Source organism: Hyperolius riggenbachi, chromosome 3 (genome assembly GCF_040937935.1).
Source record: "Hyperolius riggenbachi isolate aHypRig1 chromosome 3, aHypRig1.pri, whole genome shotgun sequence".
NCBI lineage: Eukaryota > Metazoa > Chordata > Amphibia > Anura > Hyperoliidae > Hyperolius > Hyperolius riggenbachi.
In genome coordinates, this window is record NC_090648.1 from 334,811,098 (window position 1) to 334,827,419 (window position 16,322).

Here is a 16,322-nt window from a genome sequence, read left to right on the forward strand (position 1 = left end):
GACTGGAGCTCTCTGCCCTTTACCAATCCAACCACGGGCCCATCCATCTGGCCCATCAAGACTCACTCTCATTTCATCAGTCCATAAAACCTTAGAAAAATCAGTCTAGAGATATTTCTTGGCCCATTCTTGACGTTTCAGCTTGTGTGTCTTGTTCAGTGGTGGTTGTCTTTCTTACCTTGGCCATGTCTCTAAGTATTGCACACCTTGTGCTTTTGGGCACTCCAGTGATGTTGCAGCTCTGAAATATGGCCAAACTGGTGGCAAGTGGCATCTTGGCAGCTGCATGCTTGACTTTTCTCAGTTCATGGGCAGTTATTTTGCGCCTCGGTTTTTCCACACGCTTCTTGCAACCCTGTTGACTATTTTGAATGAAACGCTTGATTGTTCAATGATCACGCTTCAGAAGCTTTGCAATTTTAAGAGTGCTGCATCCCTTTGCAAGATATCTCACTATTTTTGACTTTTCTGAGCCTGTCAAGTCCTTCTTTTGACCCATTTTGCCAAAGGAAAGGAAGTTGCCTAATAATTATGCACACCTGATATAGGGTGTTGATGTCATTAGACCACACCCCTTCTCATTACAGAGATGCACATCACCTAATATGCTTAATTGGTAGTAGGCTTTCGAGCCTATACAGCTTTGAGTAAGACAACAAGCATAAAGAGGATGATGTGGTCAAAATACTCATTTGCCTAATAATTCTGCACTCCCTGTATGGCAGCCTCCATATCCCTCTTCAAATGTGCTTTGAAAATGTGTTAACCCTCCTGGCGGTTTGCTAAAAAAATCGCCAGGGGGCAGCAAATCTTTTTTTTTTAAATTTTTTTTTTGTTTTTTCATGTAAGTCTCGCTACATGATAGCCGCTGCTCAGCGGCATCCCCCCAGCCCCTCCGATCGCCTCCGGCAATCGGCGATCAGGAGATCCCGTTCAAAGAACGGGATCTCCTGGAGGGCTTCGTGACGTCAAAGGGGATTCCGATCCACCCCATAGAGCTGCCTGGCACTGATTGGCCAGGCAGCGCACGGGGTCTGGGGGGGGGGGGCGGCTGCGGCGTGCAGCAAAAAAAAATTATGCAAATCGGCCCAGTGGGGCCTGAGCGGTGCCTTCCGGCGGCATAGCCCGAGCTCAGCTCGGGCTTACCGCCAGGAAGGTTAAAGCTGAAATCTAATATTTATAAACTTTACAATACTGAGCCCCTACCATTCCATAAATACAAGGTAATGTTATGGCATATTATACAAATAATGACCAATGCCTTTATTTTAATAATGAATCTTCTTCCTGTGGAGGGTGGACAGAGAATGTCACATCACCACAGAGATGCTGATCTTGCTAAAATCTTAAAAAGGGGCAAAAGGTACATTTGAATCTCTTCCTTTTGAAATGACAACTTGCAGATATTGTTTTCTTGTTTTTAGCATTGTTGGGGAGCATGCCTATTACAGTCATTGGGGTTGATTCATCAGTTTGCAATGCTAAAGTAGCACAGCTTAATGGGAGGAGCGTGAGTTATGCACATGCTATGTGCGGTAGTGCAGTATAGCGTATGCTGCTAACTTACTTGCACTCCTTCCAAGTAGTGGCCACTTCACTGAACACGCCCTGAGCCCCTGCGGGTCCAGTGGCTTTAATGGACGTATGCATGTCACTTGAGACGATCAGTATGAGGATCACGTCCATTAAAGCCACTGTGGTTTAAAGTCAGTGGAGCGGCCGTTACTTAGAAGGAGCATGAGTAAGTTAGCAGCGCACACTAGCTGCACTACTGTACTTAGCGTGCGCATAAGTTGCGCTCCTCTAATTAAGCTGCGCTTCTTTAGCAACACAGATTAATGAATCAACCCCATTGTGCACTACCGATCTAGCTATCCCTATCTCTCTGCATATGAGTGCGATAATTCTAACACAATATCATTGCCCCCATTGACATTTGTATGAAGCTGTTGTTTACAATACATACATATATATATATTATGATATATATTATATCAGTTAGACCCAAAAGATCCATTTTGCCACAATGCCTGTTGCCTAATTTGGCGGCAGTTCACAAAGGTTTATGTTGGGTTATGAAGTAATGTGATCATTTTCTCAAAGGATTATTCTACAATATAAATAGTAATTCTCTATACAATCTTACATTATTGACAATTTGAGTAAAATTGGCATTTATTGGTGTCAAATCTGAAAGGTTTGTGAAGTAATGTGATAATTCTTCTCAAAGGGTTGTTCAATATTTTAAATGGGAATTCACTGAAGAATCCGATCTTAATAATGTTTAGAGTAAAATTAGCACATGTAATGTGTTTTTCCATAATGCCAGTCCTTGTGTTATTGACTTTTTGCAATATATTAACATTTCATGTAGGAATGCAGGAAGCATTAGGCTAGGGATGAATAAGATAAACCAGCTTTGTTTTCCAGCTAAGTTTCCTCATTTCTACTGTAGAGAGAGATAGAGATGAACCATTTGCAGCGTCATAATTAGGAGGAGATAATCCACACTCACTCAGCAGAGCTCATACAGTGTGGTATGTGGCATCTCCTGGCTTTTCTCAGGGATTGCACTAAGGTAGGATGAGACCAGTAGAGGTAACGTGATAACAATGTTTTAGTGCAGGAGAGTTTAAAGGGTCCTTACTTCTGCTTCCTTTTTAGCTTGGAAGGTAGATGGATGGTGTGGATTCTAAATTGCAACTGTGACAGTCTGATGCAGTCTTAAAAATAAAGCTATAAAACTGTAAATAGAAACATGAGACTCTTTTCTATACTAGTTATGTTCTATTTATCATCTATGCTATATGCATTTTATTATGTCAAGTTTATTTTCTCTTTAGTTCATTTTAAATAACTAGATTGGAGCAGCAGAAGTGTATGTTTTACGTAAAAAAAGAGAAACACAACTCTGCTGTAAACCTGATGGATTTCCTGGTTTAGTCCCTAAGCCACATGCTAGCAATGGCTGTAAAAGCTAGCTGAATCACAGTTCAGAAAACTTTAGTTTATGTACTTATAGAAAAAAATAGGCAGAGATGTGCACCTTCTGTCCAATACGTGAAACATTCATTCCATTTAATGAGCCATACAAGTAATATAGATCACCACTGATGTGTGCCTAGTGGAGGCATTCAGTGCTCACGCTGCGGTTCCACTGACAAAGTGGAATTCTGTTTAACCAAGAGTCCGTAGGATGCAAAATGGCTATCGCATGCCCCACTTCTGTGCCCGCCACCCACCTCCACTCCCACGGCTGTACTGAATGCCTCCAGTAGGCACACATCAGTGGTGATCTATGCAATACTTGTATAGTGCATCAAATGGAATGAAAGCTTCACGTATTGGACAGAAGGTGCATGTCTCTGCCTATTCTTTTCTACAAGTACAGCCATTTGGTTTCTTCCTTCTAGCAATCGACAAAGCACATGCCCTAGGAGCACATCAGATGTTCTATTTACACTTTTTCTTCACTGTAATTCTGATATTTGGGAGGAGTGCCACACTCTTATATACAGTCTGTTGTGGAAATTGAAAACTTTAATTTATGCCCTAATCAAGAAAATTTGTTAAAGAGTACCATTGGTAGAAAATATGCATATACCAGAGCCTGTAATGTAAGGCTCTGGCATACTGCTACAAAGAACGGTGGATGGTAGGGTTAATCACTCACCTGCTCACCCATAATTCATCAGAAAATCTGCCCCCTTCATCTGCAGGATAGCTGCACCCATTTTTACCGAAGTCTACTAAGGCTCTGTGGCCACCTCCACCCACATTGCCGCAACCCACCCCAGGCTTAGCAGTCATTTAGGCCCCAGCTGCCAAGCTGGGGGAGCCATGGCAAGCAGGTGGGGGCGGCCAGAGAGCTTTGGAAAACATTTAAAAATGCCACAGCAGTTATGCTTCATTAATGGTCCTCTTTAATTCACATAATTAGAAGCAAAATTAATGCAAAACTTTGCTCACTCCAAAAGCACACATAAAATGACAAATATGACATGATGAGATAACCATATGTACAAGTAGTACTAGGTCTACTTAGAAATTGTCTAAAGTCCCTCTCTGTTTTGCAGGATAGCAAGTTTAAAAACAACTAGCATTGTTATCTATACAAATGAGATTATCCAACATCTTGATGAATTCAGTCAGTTTTCTAAAAAGTAAATAAAAGCCAGAAGAATATTATCTGAGTGAAAGAAGCTTGTGATATGGTTTTATTGCTAAAAAAGTTCAAAGAGCCGAAACTTCTGTTTGCTTTTCAGCAGAGCAAGGATTTGTCATGGCAGCTGTTTAGAATTAGGTCTTAAAAATGAAGCCCTTAAACTGAACATAAAAATATGAGACTCAGTTCTATGTTATAATTACGTTTAGTGAAACCCATACAATTAATTGTCATTTAAGTTTATTTTTACTTCAGGTTTGCTTTAAATCTTTTTGAATTTAGAGATAAAGTGGAAGCCGCAAAATCCTTACAATGGGAGTTAAAAAGGGGTGTTACTGGTACCAGAGAAGTTTGCTGAATCAAGCCATGCGGAGTTGCGTATCTTGTGTCAGTTGAGTAAAGTATTAGATGCACAGTTGCTGCAAGTGGACTGCGAATTGTACAGCTGCTTACCTGAAACATTATTGCTACTGTTTTGATACTGCAAATCTGTTCAAATTAATTAGCTAATATTAATCTAGATTAAAAAATTGCAAGAGCCTATATGGACTATGTATGTTTCACTATTAGGGCTGATTCAGACTTGCAAAACGCTAGCGCTTTTACTAGCCTTTTGCTCTGGCGATTTATGGCGATTAACACAAAAAAAAAATCACTATTCACACTTAGCGATTTTTTTCACGATCACGTTTAGCACTTCTATAGCACTAAACACGAACGTCGGAAAATCACCTGAAATAGGTGCTGGCTACAAATTTGCATTTGGCGATTAACGCAAATCGCCCAAGTGAGAACGGACCTATAGGGTATCATTGCACTAGCGCTTTTAAAAGATGAATGGCACTTCTAATAAAATAATACATCTTGATACTTTCAGTCTTTGATTACACTTTTTTTGGTTAAGGCATGTTGAGTGGCAGGGATTGGTACTCGATCCTGCAGCAGGGTTGATACAGTAAAGATGTGTTGCTAGCTAGCTTGCAGGCTAGCAATGTTCTCTACTGCAATATGGGGGTTGCGATGGAGTGAAAGGGTTGTGACATTACACACTGGACAGGGTGAGATAACAGAAAAATGTTCTCTACCAGCGCTCTACCAAATCAATCCACCAGGTGGCTCGCTGGCTGAGCAACCAAGAGGGTTGGTAGCTGCTGTACACATGCTGGAATCTCAGCAGAGGTGGTCATTATAGTCCACCTTAGCCTAGTTTCATCTTGCATGTATATGGGGCTTTAGGCATAGGGGTCACATTGTTTTGTGTAGTTCCAATGCAACAAAATTAAGAACCTCCTAATTAAATAAAGATCTCACTTTACGTAGTATATACCTAGAAGTTTGCAAATGAATAATCTTCTGTCATATGAGATCTGACATAATTAACTAATAAGCTTCTGCTTTCTGAAATACAGGTCCTGCACATTTTTCTTTTGATCAATGAAACAGCTAAGAGGTTGCTCAATTTATATTAAAAGTCAGAAATTTCCCTCATAACAGGTTTTTGTTTTTTTTAAATGTTGTAGAACTTTATCTGTTAAGAATCTGAGCAAAGACTTGATTTTGTGAAATAAAAATGTGTCAGTACCTTTTTCTTCTGCAAATTTCATCAATAACTCCAAAGGATCAGCACCAGATGAAAGCACAAATATCAGTGGTGTGCTGGAAGTGGAGTCCATGTAACTATGCTGCAGATCGAAGGTTGGTGGATCTATGTAGGCTGGACCCATCTTATTAGAGATAAATTGCTGGACTGCAGGAATAATCTACATAGAAGACAACATTTTGTTACAATTTAGTTTTTTTAAGTTTTTTGTTTTGTTACACTTTGCCTTTGCTGAATAAAAGGTAATCCTTTTAGCTGTGCAAATTGCAAGGATTGATGCCATATGATATTTCAGTTTACTTACCTTGCTTATGTAAATTGAAATGCTGAGCTGATCCGCACTGAATGGAAGAGAGTCTATAGACTAGGAATGTATTACCTTTTGAAAAATGCTGCTTGCCTGGCTGTTGTGCTTATCCCCTGCTATTCATAGACTCACTGACCCAACTCATTTGGCATTGAATTTGGGTGATCTGAATCAAGCGTGACAACAAAAGTATTATTTGTGCCCCTAATTGTCACTTAGCAAATTATACTGGATTTGTTTGGTATCATCATAAACATGGCAATAGGTGCTAATTGTTAATAATAATTTTTAATTATACTAAATAATTTAAAGCAAAAATATTAGAAATTGCCATGTTACTAAATATTACTAACACATATTAAAACCGTATCATATTTTGGCATAGATGATGTAGGCAAAGCTAAAAATAAATCTTATGCACCTAAGCAGAATGAGGGTCATTGTACCTTTCATTATAAATCATAACTAAGTTTGCTTTGAACATTCAAAATGCCAGTAATTGTCAATACTTATCTAACTTTAGACACATTATAATTAGCAGCATTATATGAGATAACTTATAAACAGTCTTGGCTGTAACCAGGTAATTCTGGCTAATGAGAATGACTCACAAATTCCAAGAAGAAATGTCACCTCAATGTTTAAGTCACAAATCTAAGTTGTATACTTTGCTTATACAGCTGCAACCTCCAAACAGAAGAGGTCAGAAGAGCTCTAATCTATCACAAGTCTTTCATACATTGCATATGACATCTTCGTTACTACTTAATTGTAGTGCTCTTTTATCTATAATTTTACTTGTATGTACTGTAATAAGATAATAGCAGATTTCCTTACCTGCATCCATCACATCTGGCAATGCTGCATACTGTACAGTAAACTGCATACCATTTAGCAAACGTTTTAAAGTGTACCTGAGACGAGAATAAAGAAAGATTTTATACTTACCAGGGCTTTCTCCAGCCCCATAAGCACATCTGAGTCCCTCGCCATCCTCCCAAGTTCTCAGGCTATGGGTCCCAGTAAATTGGCTCAGTCGCGCCAGTCGGTCTCTTCTGCACATGCACAGCCCCTCCGTGCATGCACAGAAGAGCCCGACTAGTGCGGCTGAGCCAGTTTACTGGGACCAATAGCACAAGAACAGAGGCTCTCAGGAGGATGGTGAGGGACTCAGAGGTGCTTATGGGGCCAGAGGAAGCCCCGGGTAAATATCAAATCTTTTTTTATTCTCATCTCAGGTTTAATTTAAGTCTCTATTTGAAACATAAATGCGCTAACATTCCTATCACAGACTGAGACAGCAGCACCTCTCACTTACATGAACGTAAGATGTTAAAGAGAATCTGTACTCTAAAATTCTTACAATAAAAAGCATACCATTCTATTCCTTATGTTCTCCTGGGCCCCTCTGTGCTGTTTATGCCACTCCCTGCTGCAATCCTGGCTTGTAATTGCCATTTTTATGCAGTGTTTACAAACAAAAAACATGGTTTCTAACCAGAGTTTGATACCCTGAGAACAGCTTACTGTGTGACTCATGCAGAGCTTGGAGAGGGTGTGTATAGCTTCTGCCAATGAGAAGCAGTGCTGCACATTCCACACATTCCAGCCTAAGCCCGACAGAGACAACAGAGGAAAGAAGATAAGATTTATTACAGAGACAGTGCATCTAGGAAAGGCTGCAGTAAGACAGACCACATTAGAACAGGCATAGGAACTTATAGGATAAAAGAATTAAGGCTAAAAATGTTGTTACAGAGTCTCTTTAACAAATCAAAGAAGTTTGTTTTCTCTTACCTATTCATTAAAATGGACACAGTTCTCAAAGTTCATGAGACTGTGACAGTGACTTTAAACCAGTTTTCCCCAACCATGTACATTTAAAAAAAAAGCCACAAATTAAAATGGGCATGTATGTAACATAATAGAACAGTGTTTCTCAAACCTGTCCTCGTGACTCCAACTGTGCATGTTTTGCAGGCAACCTCTCCTATGCACAGGTGGGGTGATTAGTGTCTCAACTACATGGAATCCACCTAGCTGAGACACTAATTACCCCACCTGCGCATAGGTGAGGTTACCTGCAAAACATGCACCACTGGGGAATCAAAAGAACATGTTTCAGAAACACTGTAATAGAATATTGGTAACTCAACCAATATTCTACTATCTCCTTTTACCGTTAGTAGAATATCAGTAACTTTACTCTTATCATTTATCCTAACTTAACTCTCACATTACCACTCTCCTATCTACTCCTAACACTAACTGTCCCACCTATGCCTAACACTACTCCCCCACCTACATGTAACTCTAACTTTCGCTGCTATTGATTACTGCTATCCTGACTCCCTGACATAAAAACATACTGCTCTGCCTCGCTGCTAATTTTAAAAGCCGGAGTTTAGCTGTAGTATAGCAGAACTTTGGCACCCGCTACAGCTGCAACTCACTCTTTGCCGCTATCTATAACCGCTATTCTGTCTCCCTGCCACTAAATCACATTGCTCGTGCTGCTAATTTTGAAACCTAGCGTTCAGCTATGGTATAGCGGAACTCTGGCACCCACCATGGCCGCAATTTAACTAGTGCTCAAATTATCTTCCTGGTACTAGTTGCAAACTGCACCTATTTGAACTGATCCACTTCAACCCTCTCTTCAAGTGCCACCAGCAGTGCATGTTTTGTAGGAATCCACAGAGGTAATCAGCTCTGCTGTGACTAACTACAACACCTGTGCATGTTTGTGGTTTCCTGCAAAACATGTTAACGGTGTAGAAAGATTTTACAATTGGCAAACATTGACTATTTTTATAAAGTAATTTTGTAAAAAAATAAGCTATCTTATTCATGAAGTTATTTCCAGTAAAGTTCCTCTTTAATGCATTAGCAGCTTCAAAGGAGTTATCTCATTTGAGATAGTGCAATGCTTTTGACCTCAACTCTCAGAACTTCTTGTGGTGTAAATTCTTGGAATGCTTTGATCTCTCTCTGCTAGCAGAACATATAGAAACTGAAAGCGGAAGTCCTCTGTTATTGTCTCACATTGCCCCCTAGTGACAAGTGGCCATAAATACACATTACAACAGTACTAATTAGGAGCAAGAAATAAAAAAAATGTGCTAAATTAAATTGGCCTGGAGCCCTTGCAAGCGTCCAAATAAATTGTCTACTAAAGGCTTAAATGCTGCTGAATGTAGACTATACTGATTTGCATGAAAAAGCGGTGTATTTTGAGACATTTGCGCTGCTTTATGTATCATACAATGTATCAGAGACTCTTCTAGTATAGTTGTTTATTTTTCAGTCCTGCAGTCTTTGTAAGTTTATTTCTACAAAATACTTCCTGAAACTAAGTTCTTAATATTAACTTGTGCAGAACTAGAGCAAAAAGAGATGCTAGATTGCCTGTAATCCTCCCTGAAGGTAATACGTGTGATGCATCACAGTGCATCTTCATTTCTGCGGCTTAGCGAATATCCTACGGAGTTAATTTATTGATATTAGTCACATATTGGACACAGCAAAGACACACAGTCTGAAGTCTCTTCAAATGAGTTGAAGTTCTGCTCTCATTTAATAGATCTGACCTAATTATTTACTCTTCAAAAATATCCCCCACAGAAAGTTTGGCTGTGATGGAGAGAGGTACCACCGAGTTGCTATAAAATATTGGGAATCAACATCTGCTCTTTCTTCCCTGCTGTAATTTTTTTTTTGGGGGAAAGGACAATAAACACAACAAGGGCTTCTGAGTGCCACTCTTCACCATCAGAAAGAGTTGGCATGGTTTGAGGAAAGCCTGCTGCTTTCTCTTGTCGAAAGCACATTTCACTTACATTTTCCATTGCTTGCACATCAAATTTTCATTATGTCCTTTGCTGCTCCTTAAAAGAAAGGATCAGCTGCTGGACTTTTCCATTTATTTCAAAAGCTGTGTCTACTGCAAGCAAAATTGATTTTTAATAGGTTACCCGTAGCAGTGTGATCAGATTTTTAGCTTATTCCCCCCCCCCCCCCCCCACCACCCTTCCCTTAATATGCTTCAAGGTTTCACTTTCATACCATTGCTGTGACATTTATTACATACAGTTTTTACCTATCAAGCTACTGGCTGCCTTTTTTGTGCTGTTTAAAGGGAACCTTTCCAGACAGAAAAGTGCAGGATGTCACTGTTGACCTGCTTTTAAATATGCGAGGGATGTCATCCGTATCAATGCTTCACTATTTAGCAAGTCAGTAATCCGAAATGACCTCTGTACTGGTTCCATGTCAGTGACTCGCAGAGATAAAAGGCAGTAAGAAAAGAGGAAGCCCTGCAGCTTCCAGCCTCAACATACAGTAAGGTATCAATGGCAGCCCCTATATTTTAGTCTTGACAAATTCTTTACTGAATATATACATGACAGTCAGTGCAGAGTTAACTAATAAATTGTAATAATTGTAGTTTGACTTTTTGCTTCATACTGTTTAAAGCGGACCTTAAAGAAAAACATTTCTTTGTTACATCTGATACAAATCCTGCAATAAATATGCAGTGTGTCTACCTTCTGCGTTCACGGAAGCAGACATATTGTTAACATCCTATGTTTATATAGCTGTGAGACCGCACTCTCTGGCTAGTTACCAGAAGATCTGGTAAAGCGTGCAGAGATGGTATCCCGGGTATCACAGAATCTTACTTGCAAACAATATGTAAAGGTCCGCACTGCTTCAAAATTAGTTTATTGAAAAAGTAAAAAAGACATACAGGTTAAAAAGAACTGTAGGGCAAAACAGTCCACTGTTTCAGGCTCTCGCCTTTCTACAGGTTGCCGAGTTCTGAAGACAGAGTTCAGTTCACACCACATCATCCAATCAGGAAAGAGATGTAAATGAGTGGACCTGATGGGGAACTGCTACTTACTATGCAAACCACACCCCCATGTCCAGAAAGAATCTCCTATTAGGGCTGGTGCACACCGAGCGGGTTTTTTCGCGTTTTTGCAGCCGCTTGCGGCTGCGGATACGCTTGGTCAATGTATCTAAATGGGGTAGCTCACACCAGAGCGGGAGGCGTTTTGCTGAAACACATACTCCCGGGGTGAGGCATTTTTTGGATTGCGGAGGCGTTTCTGCCTCCAATGTAAAGTATAGGAAAACCGGCAGTGCAGACCGGTTTTGCAGGTGTTTTTGTTACAGAAGCTGTTCAGTAACAGCTTTACTGTAACAATATATGAAATCTACTACACCAAAAATGCTTCCCAAAACCGCCAAATGCTAGGTGAAACGCTACAGAAAAATAAGAAAAAGCGTTTCAAAATCTGCTAGCGGGTTTTGGTGTTCACCAGGCCTTCGTCAGCAAAGTCAGAAACGAAAAATCTTGACTGATGCTCTTTGGTCAGCGGCCGTGTGTGTGTGTGTGTGTGTGTGTGTGTGTGTGTGTGTGTGTGTGTGTGTGTGTTGAACTCTGCTGAACTCTGTCTTCAGAACTGGGCAACTTGAAGAAAGGCGAGAGCCTGGAACAGTGGACTGTCTTGCCCTACAGTTCTTTTTACCCTGTATGTCTTTTTTACTTTTTGAATAAACTAAGATTAATTTTGAAGCAGTGCGGACCTCTACATATTGTTTGCAACATTCTATGTTTACACATTAGCTGCTCTACCATTGCAGAGGACATTCCTGAGCTGACACAGCTGGGAGATCAAATTATGGTGGTGATTAGGCACAGATGAGGGGGAATTAGACAGGCTAAACTCTCTAAATACATACAGGGTGTGTTTCTCTATCTTTTCCTTCTGTTCTGTGCAAGAGTTCAGGTCCACTTTAAGGTACAAAGGTATTTTTTACCATGTGACCAACGTGTAATATTTAGTGCATGATGCATAAAAGCACAATCACACATTTTGCTAATTAACCACTTCAGGATTCTGCGTACGCTTAACTACGCCCCTGAATCCTGAAGTGGTTTCCATGGAAACCGTTCCATGTCAGTTCACGGAGGGTGTCCCTGTGAACACCCTGCGAGCCGCCGATCGCGGCTCGCAGGGTAAATGTAAACACGCGGGGAAGATCTTCCCCGGTGTTTACATATATACGGCGCTGCTGCGCAGCAGCGCCGTAGAGGAGATCGGCGATCCCCGGCCTCTGATTGGCCAGGGATCGCCGGCATCTGATAGGCTAAAGCCTATCCTATCCGGCGCAGGACGGCTTTCCGTCCTGCGCCGCACACAGGGGACGGGAGAGGGAGGGAAGGAGGCAGAGGGAGGACTAGTGCTGCGGAGGGGGGCTTTGAGGAGCCCCCCCCCCCGCTAGACACAGCAGCGCGGCGGCGATCAGACCCCCCCAGCAGGACATCCCCCTAGTGGGGAAAAAAGGGGGGAGGTCTGATCGCCCTGCCTGATTTCTGATCTGTGCTGCGGGCTGAAGAGCCCCCGCAGCACAGATCAGCCAAACCACCCGGAATCCGGAAGTGGTTAAGCATTATTTCATGTGTTAATTTGCTACATGAGTAAATTTCTTTGATATCAAAGCTAAATGTGTGTGTAATTGTGCATACGTTTACTGTATATGAAGCTGTGTATCCCTTGCATGCTTATTTTACAAACGCTGGCTATTTTTATTCTTCTATCTTAGCATGTTTAGTTTTAATATAACATTAATCATATACATATATAACATGCTTGCTTTAAAGACTCAGGTATTTATTGTTAAAGATCACCATGTAATCTGTACATGAAACCAGGCTTTACAGCATACTACTGGTTTGTGTATTAATTCCAAAATTCCTGTTAGTTTTTATACATTCTAGCTATCTATTTACATTTATCTTTTTTTGCTACAAAAGGGAACAGCAGGACCCCTCCTTCCATCAACCCTTAGGCTTTTTAAGCCTTCCTATTGGTCCATTAATATGATGGATGACTTTATTGACCAACATAAAAGCTCTGGAGCTCAACTCAATTTACACTCAACCACAACAAAACATTTGCAAAGTGCTTTTCTCCCATAGGACCCAAAGCCCATAAACGTCTCTCAGATCAGTACATAGTTGTGGTTTGTACTGTATTACAGTGGAAAAGGTTATGTGATCATAAATACCAAACTAAACAGGTGGTTTTTCAGTTTTGATTTAAACGCCTTCAGGGTTGGAGCTATATTGATTTAGTGTGGCAAAGCATTCCAAAGGGTAGGGGCAGCAAGACAGAAGGCTCTAGCTCCAAAGGTTTTGAATTGGACTCTGGGGGTGGTCAAGTTATTAGATGCTGTTGATCTGAGCTTGTGGGAGGCATGATGCAGTTGCAACCAATCCTTCAGCTATTCAGGGCCTAGATTGTGTAGAGATTTGAATGTTAGCATGCCAAATTTGAAGGGGGGTTGGCTTGTTAACAGCTTTGCAGCAGCATTCTGTACTAGCTGCAGGTGGTTCAGATACACATATATATTTTCCAATCTCTGGGACTGCTGAAAATACAGGCATGCAGTTATCACTGTATGTAACCTCTAATTATATAGCCAATTATTATGTGCTCAATTCATATTTCCCTAGTTTACTCCAGGGTCACTTTAGAAGATAACTAGCTGTATACTTCCTCATTTAAAAGTGTTTTGAAAACCATAGTTTATGCAGCAGAGCCAAGTATAGCAAAAAAAATCCATTTACCTTGTCTGGTCTTACACAACGGAGAACCAGCAGCTTCTGAAAATCAGTCAACAGATCCTCCCATGGGTCTGGTAGTTCCATCTCATTAGGGTGGGAAGAGTCATATATGTTTTTCCACTGTGTTATCTGAATAGGAGAAAGAAATCACTATGTAATTACTGGTTTGGAAATGCTGTACAGTAACCAGCCCACCATTACTCTCAGTAAACAGTCCTTTTGTACACAGATCCATTGTGAATAATAAGTCACATCAGTGAAGGTACCTTCTCCATTCCCCCGGTACCTCTGCAGAAAATGAATTTGTAGCCTGCAGCATCTATGCATAAACAAAGTTCACACAAACCCATGGAAATACATTTGACTTTCTTTTTGAAATTGGATATTAAATTTGTGAGAAGTGTGTTTTACAATGTCAAAGCTAATTACAAATCCCAAGTTCTATTATATCAAATTTAAAAGCAGGACATGCTTGGCTTCAGAATACAAGCCCGTATAATCTGTCCTGAAACTAGCTCTCAAAGGAAATGAATGGGAAATCTGGGCTGCTGTGTATAGAAATATTTAAAAAATATATGTGAAGTTATATCAGTCACTAGAGCAGTTGAGTGGCTAGCAGGTTAAAATTGCAGCGCTGGGGTTCTGTATTCCCACCAAGGACACTTTGGGGTTGGAGAAAATGTCTACAAGATTGTGGCATAAGTTAGCAGTTCTCACCTGAGTTACATCAGAACATATTGGGGGCTGCTTTAAGGCTGCTTACACACTAAGACGTTACAGGCGCACGCAGCCTGTAACGCTCCCCCAACGCACAGCAATGTAACACAAGTGGGCTGTTCACACTGCCCACGTTGCGTTACATGTAACGCTGCACGTTCTTCCGAAAGTGCAGCATACTGTAGCGTTACAGCGGCTTAAGCCGCGTTAGACTGTTTGCACATGCTCAGTCATGTTGGAGAGGAGCGGAGAGCGGCCAGGCACATGGCTAATTAATATTCACTGCACGTTGTGACGTGCAGTGTTTACTTCCTGGTGAGGCCGCTCTGTGCGGCAATTGGCCGGTGGTTACCACGTGATGCCGCATGCGTCCAAGAGTACGCATCACGGCATCATGGACGCCAGAGTGAGCTGCACAACGCGGCTCACTCTGACGTCTACATCGAAGAGCACCAGGCCTTGCGTTAGGTGCACGTTATGCGACCTTAACATAGCACCTAACGCAACGTCTTGGTGTGCAAGTAGCCTAAAGAAACCAGAGGTAAGAGTCATATGAGGCTGCCATATTCATTTCCTTTTAAACAATACCAGTTGCCTGGCAGGCATGCTGACCTTTTCAGTCAGTAGTATCTGTCTGAGTCGCACACCTGAAAAAAAGCATGCAGCTAGCATCATCTGATCTGCATTCTTATTCAAGGTCTATTGATAAAAGTATAAGGGGCAGAGGATCTGCAGAACAGCTAGGCAATCTACATTGTTTAAGGGCTTGTTCACACTAGGAGTATTTGCAGATTTTTTTAAGTGCTGGTGATTTTAGAAATCACCCTAAAAGCGTTGGTGCAATGATTTCCTATGAGAGTGTTTACATATGAGCATGAGCAACGCACTACATGTACTATTTTCTGAGCGCTTTTGCTATAATGGAAGGTATAGGAAAAGTGCAAAACCTTGAAAAGGCGCTTTATACAGTGATTTCCCCAGTGCTTTTAAGAATAAATACAGTGGGGTTGATTTACTATAACAAATAACATGCCTTATCAGAGTTAACACACATTAGCAGAGTAGCATAGCGAGCGCTATGAAGTTATGCCTGCTAATTGACAATGGCTCCGCTCATCCTGTCCTGAGCCCCTGCGGGTCCAATCACTTTAAAGGACATCTCCACACTTTGATTGGCCCAATAGGCTGCCTGTCACTTGAAAGGAAACTTGACACACAGCCTATTGGGCCAATCAAAGTGCGGGGATAATGTCCCTTAAAGTGATTGGACCCGCAGGAGCTCAGGGCAGGATGAGCGGAGCTCTCGTCATTGCCAATTAGCAGGCATAACTTCGTAGCGCTCACTATGCTACTCTGATAAGGTGTGTTAACTCTGATGAGGCATGTTAACTCTGATAAGGCATGCTATTTGTTATAGTGAATCAGCCCCACTGTATTTATTCTTAAAAGCGCTGGGGAAATCACTTTACAAAGCGCTTTTTCAAGGTTTTGCACTTTTCCTATACCTTCCATTATAGCAAAAGCATAGTTCGTAACGCTCGCTATGCTACTCTGATAAGGCGTGTTAACTCTGATAAGGCACACTAACTCTGATAAGGCACACTATTTGTTATAGTGAATCAACCCCATTGTATTTATTCTTTTCCGGGATAAAGAATTCATTTCTTGACTGACCTCAGGAAGTGAAAATCTCAATTGCTCAGCAAAAGCGCTTAGAAAAGCGCTAAGCTCAAAGCGCAGGGAAAAGCGCTTTGAAAGAAGCTCAATAAAACGCACTATGCTTGCGATTTATAATGTGAACAAGGCCTTAAAGGAAATAAAATAGGTCAGCCTCCATATGTATCTCACCCGGGTTCCCTTTCGAGGACAACTGTAGTAAGAGGGATAAAAACAA

General features: G+C 41.1%; 1 protein-coding gene across 1 annotated transcript in view; it reads right to left on the minus strand.

The window, feature by feature from the left end:
- The window catches only part of LOC137562326 (dynein axonemal heavy chain 3-like), a 1,996,682-nt gene that overhangs the window by 129,714 nt on the left and 1,850,646 nt on the right, over positions 1-16,322 (minus strand). The window contains exons 68-69 of the mRNA XM_068273663.1: positions 13,715-13,840; positions 5,748-5,925 (exon numbers count right to left, since the gene is read on the minus strand). Coding sequence (XP_068129764.1) covers positions 5,748-5,925; positions 13,715-13,840 — 304 coding nt within the window. The remainder of the gene's footprint in view (positions 1-5,747; positions 5,926-13,714; positions 13,841-16,322) is intronic.